This window comes from Eimeria acervulina, genomic scaffold, assembly GCF_000499425.1.
Source record: "Eimeria acervulina Houghton genomic scaffold, Eah_scaff686, whole genome shotgun sequence".
Classification (NCBI taxonomy): Eukaryota; Apicomplexa; class Conoidasida; order Eucoccidiorida; family Eimeriidae; genus Eimeria; species Eimeria acervulina.
The window spans coordinates 1-10,000 of NW_013547199.1; the positions used below are offsets into that span (position 1 = coordinate 1).

Sequence of the window (10,000 nt, forward strand, 5' to 3'; positions counted from 1 at the left end):
TATATATATATATATATATATATATATTTATATACTTATATATATATATATACACATATATATACATATATATATAGATTTATATACATATATATATATATAGATTTATATATATATAGATTTATATATATATATATATATATAATTAATGTATAGGTTTAATATATACAAGATTAATGCCTGCTGTATTCATTATAATTTTTATATTTTATTCTTTTTATTCTGTCTCCTCCTTTTTTATTTATTATTTTTTTGTCTCCTTTTCTATATTCTTTTTATTTATTTATTTTGTTTATTCATTTTATTTAATTATTTAATTATTTTATTTATTATATTTATTATATTTATTTGCTTCGGTATTTTTATTCTTTTTAACTGTCTTTATTATTTTTATTATATTTATTTTGTTTACTCTTTTTTACTGTCTTTGTTTGTCTAATTATTCTTCTCTGTCCCCCTTTCTTTTAACTCTTTTTATTATTTTTATTTTTTTAACTCTTTTTATTATTTTTATTTCTTTTAACTCTTTTTATTATTTTTATGTTTTAATTTTGTCTCCTCTGCGGTGTCTGCGCAGCCATTTGCATTTCTCTCTCCCCCCTCAACTGCCGTTCTCTGCAGCAACAGCAACAGCAGCAGCAAAAGCAGCAGCAACAGCAGCAACAACAGCAGCAACAGCAGCAGCAACAACAGCAGCAACAACAGCAGCAATAGCAGCAACAATAGCAGCAACAACAGCAGTAGCAATACCAGCAATAGCAGCAGCAGCAGCAGCAGCAGCAGCAGCAAACTGTTGTTGATCCTAAGTAGCTGTTGTCTTCCCTGCAGCAGTTTTTTATTTCTGTTGCCTGCTGCTGTCTCTTGTTTAGCTGAGTATACAGCTGAATCTCCTCTCTTTGTTTTCTGCATTTGTCTCTTTTTTACTCAAAGCTGCCTATACACCCCAACATGGAGACACTTTATAACATATGCGACAAGCTATAGCAGAGACAAACAATATCCAGCTGTTGCTGTTGTTGCTGCTGCTGCTGCTGCTGCTGCAGCAACTCATGCAGCAGGAGAAGCAGCAACAGCTGCTGCACCACTGCAGCAGCAGCAGCAGCAGCAGCAGCAGCAGCAGCCGAAAACCGCGTGAAAGAAAAGCAGTAAATACAAATAAATATAAATACACAAATATAAACTGGATAAAAAACCTGCATTTGTTTGTTTATATCTAAAATTATATTTTATTTTTATTTTTATTTATTTATTTATTTATTTATTTATTCAATGCTCTGCCTCTCTAATGCTTCTATAACTCGCAGCAAAGGCGGGAGGTGCGGCTTCCTCTTCTTTTGCTGCACTTCACTTGCATCCTCTCTTTGACAATCATTTAAAGGTCCCCCATCTGCTGCTGCTGCTGCTTCTGCTGCTGCTGCTGCTGCTGGTGCTGGTGCTGCTGCTGCTGCTGCTGTGGGGGGGCCCCTGGAGTGTATGCCTGTATGTCTTAGAGCAGCAAGCGACAACCAGACTGCTTCTTCTGTTCTGATTGTGCGCGAAGCTTGAAGAGGACAGGTGTTAATAAAATAATCAAACAGACAAGCAGCAGGTATTTCTTTACTTTTACCTTCTACTAAAGACGTCAGGGGGCCCCCAGGGGCCCCCTGACGTCTGAGCGCTCTCAACGCTCTACGAAGGTCTGCAGGAGCAGCAGCAGCAGCAGCACTACCAGCAGCAGCAGCAGGGGAAGCAGCAGTAGCACTAGCAGCAGCAGCACTGTGCTGCACTGCAGCACGTGCTGCTGCTGCAGATACACCCCAGTGACTATCTCGCAAGACAGCTTCCAAACCGTTGAGGCCCCCGAACACAACTAGCATATGTCTGTAAGACGAACAAACAAAGATAAAAAATAAATATAATAAAATAAACAACAAAAGAAATAAAATAAACAGCAGAAAGATATAAATAAAAAAGAAGTTTTAAACAAACAACACAAAGAAACAAGCAAAAGGCAATACAACGTCCAAGAGGAGATGGAGCCGCAACTGTAGCAGCAACAACTGCAGCAGCAGCAGCAACTGCAGCAGCAGCAGCAACAACTGCAGCAGCAGCAACAACAACAGCAACAGGGCCGTCATCGCAACTCAGCAGCATGGGGCATGCAGCAAAAGCAGCAGCATCTAAACCCGCAGGAGCAGAAGTACCAGCAGTTGAAGCAGCAGCAGCAGGAGCAGCAGCAGCAGCAAGAGCAGCAGCAGCAGCAGCAGCAGCAGCAGCAGCAGCAGCAGTTTGTATGTTTACTTGTAGGTGCCGTGCTGCAAGGTGTGCGCAACTGTCTCTAAGGAGACTCCTCGCTCAGATGTACCGATGAGGCAGTCATACAGCGCAGAGGCGTCTTCTCTATCTTTATCTTTATCTTTACCTTTACCTTTATCTTTACCTTTATCTTTATCTTTATCTTTTTGTCTGTCTCCTAATGCATGCCCTCTAAACACCTCCCGAAGAGATGATGCTGCCCGCACTTGAAAGCCCCAGTATAAACCTGTCATACTCACAACACATTATATAATTGCTGCTGCTAGTGCGGCTGCTGCTGCTAGTGCGGCTGCTGCTGCTGCTGCTGTTGTTGTTGTTGCTAGTGCTGCTGGTGCTGGTGCTGCTAGTTCTGCTGCTAGTACTGCTGCTGGTGCTGTTCGTGCTGCTGCTAGTGCTGCTGCTAGTGCTGCTGCTAGTGCTGTTGCTAGCTGCTTCTGCTGCTGCTGCTGCTGCTGCTGTTGCTTCTGCTGCTATTACCTGCTTTTGTTGCAGGTTCAGAAGGAGACACTGCTTCTCCTCTCAGCACACTGCTGCGTCGTTTTGGAGACAAATCGCTGAGCTCGCCGCAGCCCCTCAAAGAAGGATGCAGACGCAGAGTCACCCTAAAACCACAAACCCTAAACCCTAAACCCTAAACCCTAAACCCTAAACCCTAAACCCTAAACCCTAACCCTAAACCTTGCACCATGGAAAGCAGACTATGTATGCCCTGAAGCAGGTTTAATTAGAGTGTTATTTTAGTGCACAAGAACGAGGGTTTAGAGAAGGCGAGGGTTTTGCTGCTGCTGCTGCTGCTGCTGCCGTTGCTGTTGCAGCGTAAGGGGGTGCTGCTGAGTGTTTCCATGCATAAAGGAGCGCTAAGTAGAAGGCTATCGGTTTTGATTATTTGTTTATTTAATCATAAATATTAAAACCCCCTTCCTAATAAATATAAAAACGATAGCAACAACAGCAGCAACGACAGCAGCAACAACAGCAGCAACAACAGCAGCAACATCAGCAGCAGCAGCAGCAGCAAGAGCAGTAACAACAGCAGCAACAACGACAGCAGCAGCAACCACAACAGCAGCAGCAACGGCAGCAACGACAGCAGAAACAGCAGCAAGAACAACAGCAACAGCACCAACAGCAGCAGCAAAAACAAGAGCAGCAGAACCAGCAGCAGTAACAGCAGCAGGAGCAGCAGCGTTTTGTATATTGATAAGTAATGAATGCATAGGATGATATACCTGAGGCCTTGCTTGAGTTTTTGTTTGCATGCAACAGGTAGAGACAGCCCGCAATCTACAAGTGTCTCCTTTTCTGTCTCCTTTATAACTACCCCTTCTCTATACGGCAGCCACTCATCTCGGCGTAGGTGATGAGGGGCATCCAGCGGGTGTTGAAGCCCGGCATATCTAAGGTCTGTATAAATATAAACAATTTATTTATTTATTTATTTAGTTATTTGTTTGTTTGTTTATTTATTTGTTTATTTGTTTATTTATTTGCTTGTTTGTTTGTTTATTTATGTTTGTTTGTTTATTTATTTGTTTATTTGTTTATTTGTTTGTTTGTTTGTTTATTTGTTTATTTATTTACTTGTTTATTTTATTTATTTATTTATTTATTTATTTATTTATTTGTTTGTTTAAATGCGTTCAAATAGGCTATTTTTATGTTATTCACATTAATAGTTTTTATTATTTGTTATATTATGCACAAAACAAAAACTAAAGAAGAGATAGCAAGTTATTTATTTAAGTTAATATAAATAAATAAATTAAAATATATAAAAATATATATAATATATCAAAATAAAATAGAGACAGAAAAAATATAAGGAGGCCTCAATCTCTACGCCCTAAACCCTAAACCCTAAACCCTAAACCCTAAACCCTAAACCCTAAACCCTAAACCCTTACCTGGGTGTATTTTAAAAAGGTGTTTACGAAGAAACTGTGGGGTTTCGAGGTACTGCAAATTGCGAACGAAGAAATCGAGAGAAGGAGAGCGGCCAGTGGTTGGGTCGATGGCGCTTGCTGCACACAAACCCTAAACCCTAAACCCTAAACCCTAAACCCTAAACCCTTAAAAGCCCCTAAAACCCTTTTTAAAAATAAAAGCCCTTAAAAACCCTTAAAAACCCTTAAAACTCCTAAAAGACCTTAAAAACCCTTAAACATCCGTAAACCCTAAACCCTAAACCCTAAACCCTAAACCCTAAACATTAAGCGTTAAAACCCAAACACGCCAAGCCCCTATTAATCGCAAAAAAAATAATAACATCTCCCATTGCATGCATTTAGGGTTTTAGATTCGAACAGTGTCTGCTGCGTCTCGCATAAATACTTTATTAGTAGGCCCGAGGATTTAGGGTTTAGGGTTTAGGATCTCGCTGCCAGTAGGATTAGGGTTTAGGGTTTAGGGTTTAGGGCCCCTTCAAATTGTTATTTCTAACAATGTTTAGGGTGTATGCCTTAGAATTTTGCACAGCAGGGTCTACGGTCTAGCTAGGGTTTAGCGAGGGTTTAGGGTTTAGGGTTTAGGGTTTAGGGTTTAGGGTTTAGGGTTTACCGCAGTCTTCATAGACGACAACTTCATCGACCCCCATTACAACACAACAGCGAGCGATGCATCCAACTAAAGACGCCTTCAGCTCCTTCAACTGAAAACAAATAAAAATATATAAATATAAATAAATACATATAAATAAATAAATAAATATAAATACAATTGGATTAATAAAAATATATAAACAAGTAAATAGACTGAGGTGAAGTAAACTCCTTTACAAACAGAGACGGAAAAAGACAGAAAGAGAGACAAATATATATGTACATAACTATAGATATATATGCATATATATATATATATATATCTGTATATATATATGTATATTTATATAAATGTATATATATATATATGTCTGTATATATATATATATATATGCAAATGCTTCAATCTAAGCAAAGACGAACAAAAAAACAAAGAAAAAAACACAAATGCGCATGCATAACTTCACGCCTCATTCAGCTGTATATACACCTCAAGACGCTCTCCCGCTCCCCGTCTCCCTACCCCTACAAATAGCTAGCTAGCTAGCTAGCTAGCTATCTAGCTATTTGTTATCTAGCTGGATAGCTAACTAGCCGCCTAACTCGGAGTCAGGATAGCTAGCTAGCTAGCTCGATAGGTAGCTAGCTGACTAGCAAGCTATCCGGTCAGCTAGCCAGCCAGCTAGCTAGCTAGCTAGCTAGCTAGCTATGCTATGGATATGTTGTTTGTTTTATTTTTATTTTTATTTTAATCTCCTCACTTGCACAACTGCAATTATAGAAGCGGGCAGCGCAATGCTGAGCGTCCCTCTCCTTGGGGCCCCTTCAAAGGGTATCGTCTGCAGCAGCAGCAGCAGCAGCAGTAGCAGCAGCAGCAGCAGCAGCAGCAGCAGCAGATGCAGCAGTAGCAGAAGTAAAGGAGCCCCATATGATGCCTTTGCTGCTCTCAGAAATGCTAAGGACCCCGTTGGCCTTCCAATACCTAAACCCTAAACCCTAAACCCTAAACCCTAAACCCTAAACCCTAAACCCTAAACCCTAAACCAGATCGGAAGAGCGTCGTGTAGGGAAAGAGTGTAGATCTCGGTGGTCGCCGTATCATTAAAATTGTGGGGTTTACTCTTGGAATTGCCTGGAGAGATTGCTCAAATGCAGCCTCAGGGATCCACTCCTCCTCCTCCTCCCTGTGAATGCAGCAGACAAAGCCCCAAAATGAATGCATGCATGCATGCATGCATGCATGTGGGGTGTATGTAGGTACACCTGAAGTAATAAGAAGAGGGCTATGATAATATAGATAGACAGACAAGTTAGAGATAAAGAAATATAAATTATAAAAAAGAAACAAAGACGAAGAAGGATTTGCTGCATTAAAATAATAAAAAGAGAAGAGAGATGCAGGTGAAGAAGATAAAGGAGACATCTAAAAAGGAGACAGAAGAGACAGACAGATAAAAGAGACAGAGACAAGTAAAGGAGACAGACAGACAAAAAAGAAATAGAGGAGACAGAGATAAAGGAGACAGATAAAGGAGACAGATAAAGGAGACAGAGACAGATAAAGGAGACAGACAGATGAAGGAGACAGAGGGAGATAAAGGAGACAGACAGATAAAGCAGACAGAGACAAATAAAGCAGACAGAGACAAATAAAGCAGACAGAGACAAATAAAGGAGACAGACAGATGAAGGAGACAGACAAATAAAGCAGACAGAGACAAATAAAGTAGACAGAGACTAATAAAGGAGACAGACAGATGAAGGAGACAGACAAATAAAGGAGACAGAGACAAATAAAGTAGACAGAGACTAATAAAGGAGACAGAGACAAATAAAGCAGACAGAGACAGATAAAGGAGACAGACAATAAATAAAAGAGACAGAAGAAGTCTCTCCTCACTCTTCTTCAGACTCTCTGCTACATCTTTCTGAGTCCTCTCCTTCCGTCAGTTCTTTTGAGGTTTTGTTTGTCTGATTATTAATTATTTTTTGTTTGTTTTTATTATTATTATTATTATATTTAGCTGTCTCCTCTTCTTCTGTCTCTTCTTCTCTTCTTCTCTTCTTCTTAGGCCCCTCTAAATGCTTCATCTCTTTTGCTGCTGGGGTTGTGGGGCTTATATATTTATTCTTAGCTGCTCTTAGCCTCAATAGATGCCTCGATTAATAAAATAAACAAACAAAAAACAAAGTAAAACGACAAAAAATAGAAGAAGATCTCCTCGTAAGATTATCCTAAAGGTCGGGGGCCCCCCTGGGGGCCCTCAATGTGTGCTGCTGTAGGTAGAAAATGAGAAATAAATAAGATTTCTTTGTTCTTTTTTAATAAAATAAAATAAAATAATAAAATATATTAAATAATTAATAATTTAAATTAAATAAAAATAAAAATAAAACAAAAAACAGTAAGTTTGTACAGGCTTGTGGGGTGGGGCTGGCATCATCACCGGGCATGTGTATTGGGGTGTATGCGCAGCTAATCTATTGTTTTTCTCTTGATTTATTTTATAAAATAAGAATATAAACAGCATAATATATACATTTTATATATTTTACTGAGGAGAGCATAAAATAGAGCTTATATATAAGCTCCTTACCCCTTAAAAAAGAGAGAGAGAGTGTAAGATAAAGATAAAGATAAAGAAAATGAGTTCTTTAAGCAGCAGCAAAGTAAAAGATATAACTCTTGCTGCATTCGGGAGAAAGGAGATAGAGCTTGCTGAAGCAGAGATGCCTGGTCTAATGGGTATTAGAAAGGAGTACTCAGCGAAGAAACCTCTGCAAGGTGCTCGTATTACAGGATCGCTTCATATGACTGTACAGACAGCTGTATTAATAGAGACATTAAAAGATCTCGGGGCTTCACTTCGCTGGTGTTCCTGTAACATATTCAGCACTCAAGACCATGCAGCAGCAGCTATTGCTGCTAATCAATCTGCTGCTGTCTTCGCTTGGAAGGGTAAACAAACACTTCTTTATCTTTATCTTTATCTTTATCTTTATCTTATATTTGTTTTCTTATATACTGCTGCTTCTCTTGTATAATTTGCTATATATTACTCTTACTTACATTCACTGCTGCATCTGCTGCTGCATCTGCTGCAGTTTTTGCTGCTGCATCTGCTGCTGCATCTGCTGCAGTTTGTGCTGTTAATGCTGCTTCTGCTACTGCTCGTGCTGCAGCTGTTTTTGCTGCATCTGCTGCTGCATCTGCTGCTGCATCTGCTGCAGTTTTTGCTGCTGCATCTGCTGCAGTGTTTGCTGTTAATGCTGCTTCTGCTACTGCTCGTGCTGCAGCTGTTTTTGCTGCTGCTGCTGCCTCTTTTTTTGCTGCATTCCTCTAACGACGCCCCTCCCATATGCTGCTGCTGCTTCATCACCTGCTGCTATTGCTGCTGCTGCTATTGCTGCTGCTGCTGCTGTTGCTGCTTTTATATTTTGTTTTAGGAGAGACATTAGAAGAATACTGGTGGTGTACAGAACAAGCTTTGAACTGGGGGGACGGTGAAGGCCCCGATTTAATTGTTGATGACGGCGGAGACATGACGTTATTAATTCATGAGGGTGTTAAGGCAGAGAAGATGTTTGCTGTAGATCCTAAGCAGCTTCCAGACCCTTCAAGAGCAACAAATGAAGAAGAAAAAGTATTATTAATGCTATTAAGAAAGAGCGTTCAAGAAGATCCGACAAAGTATCAAAGAATAGCTAAACGTCTGGTCGGTGTAAGCGAGGAGACAACTACAGGTGTTCACCGTTTATTAAAATTAGCTGAAGATAAACAACTTCTCTTTCCTGCGATTAATGTAAATGATTGCGTAACAAAGAGTAAGTTTGATAATATATATGGTTGTAGACATTCTTTAATAGATGCTATATTTAGAGCTACAGATGTTATGTTAGGAGGTAAGACAGCCGTTGTATGCGGATACGGGGATGTAGGTAAAGGCTGTGCTGCTGCTTTAAGAGGTCAAGGATGTAAAGTAATAATATCAGAGATAGATCCTATATGTGCATTACAAGCAGCGATGGAGGGGTATGAGGTGTGTCCCCTTGATGCATGCGTCTCAAAAGGAGATATATTTATATCTGCGACAGGAAATAAAGATATTATTACTGCTAAACATATGCTTCAAATGCGTAACAATGCTATTGTAGGTAATATAGGGCACTTTGATAATGAGATAGATGTTAAAGGGATCCGAGAGACACCCGGTGTCCGTATTATTAATATCAAACCTCAAGTAGATAAATATATCTTCTCAAACGGATCTAGCATATTACTTCTTGCTGAAGGCAGGCTTATGAATCTAGGCTGTGCTACAGGGCATCCCTCCTTTGTTATGTCATGTTCTTTTGCTAATCAAGTGCTTGCTCAACTGTCTCTGTGGCAGGATAAAGAGAGACAAATATATAAAGATAATAATGTTTATAAGCTCCCAACTGCCTTAGACGAGAAAGTAGCTGCTCTTCATCTACCTGCATTAAGAGCAAGCCTTAACAGATTAACTCAAGCTCAAGCAGACTATATTAATGTGTCTCCTCAGGGACCCTTTAAAAGACCGGATTATAGATATTAAATATCTCTCTCATCCTTTATATCTTCTATTCATACTGTACTCTCCTTTCTGCTGTCTTCTCTCTACTCTCTTAGCTGCTGTCTCTCTTTCTTTCGTCTCCTGTCTTTCTTTCATTTCGCGTGTCTCCTTTTGCATGCATGCGGTGTATATACACAAGAGCTCCACAGACAGCTCATACATACATACAAACCCTAAACCCTAAACCCTAATTTTCGTGCTTTGTTTCTCCCCGTCCTCATTGCGAGGCATCAGGGATCTTTAAACCTATTACAACTACTCTTTTTATTCACCCGTCTCTCTGTCCTGCTGCTGCTGTTGCTGCTGCTGCTGCTGCTGCTGCTAAGCAATCTTTCCTTTGTAGGCTTGCTGGGAGACAGAGAGACAGATATATACATATATATATATATATATATTGATATATCTATATAGATATAGATATAGATATAGATATAGATATAGATATAGATATAGATATAGATATAGATATAGATATATAGAGATAGATATAGAGACAGACAGACAGATACAGAGACAGATACAGAGACAGAGACGAAGAGGATATTAATGCAAAAGGAGACAGAGACCGATAGA

At 39.5% G+C, this 10,000-nt stretch overlaps 3 protein-coding genes across 3 annotated transcripts; 2 read left to right on the top strand and 1 right to left on the bottom strand.

Moving 5' to 3' along the window:
- Nucleotides 1–577: 577 nt before the first annotated feature.
- Nucleotides 578–714, top strand: EAH_00046380 (hypothetical protein; the record flags this gene model as incomplete). The annotated part of the gene is made up of 1 exon (XM_013391531.1): nucleotides 578–714. A coding segment is annotated over one exon (137 nt), but the record flags the coding sequence as incomplete, so codon positions are not given.
- A 548-nt stretch (nucleotides 715–1,262) lies between these two features.
- Nucleotides 1,263–3,690, bottom strand: EAH_00046390 (hypothetical protein, conserved; the record flags this gene model as incomplete). The annotated part of the gene is made up of 4 exons (XM_013391532.1): nucleotides 1,263–1,860; nucleotides 2,281–2,521; nucleotides 2,773–2,897; nucleotides 3,617–3,690. 4 exons carry the CDS (start codon nucleotides 3,688–3,690, stop codon nucleotides 1,263–1,265), a joined length of 1,038 nt encoding a protein of 345 aa, XP_013246986.1.
- Nucleotides 3,691–7,478: 3,788 nt separating this feature from the next.
- EAH_00046400 (adenosylhomocysteinase, putative) lies at nucleotides 7,479–9,409 on the top strand (the record flags this gene model as incomplete). The annotated part of the gene is made up of 3 exons (XM_013391533.1): nucleotides 7,479–7,791; nucleotides 8,280–8,548; nucleotides 9,224–9,409. 3 exons carry the CDS (start codon nucleotides 7,479–7,481, stop codon nucleotides 9,407–9,409), a joined length of 768 nt encoding a protein of 255 aa, XP_013246987.1.
- Between the last annotated feature and the right edge of the window lie 591 nt (nucleotides 9,410–10,000).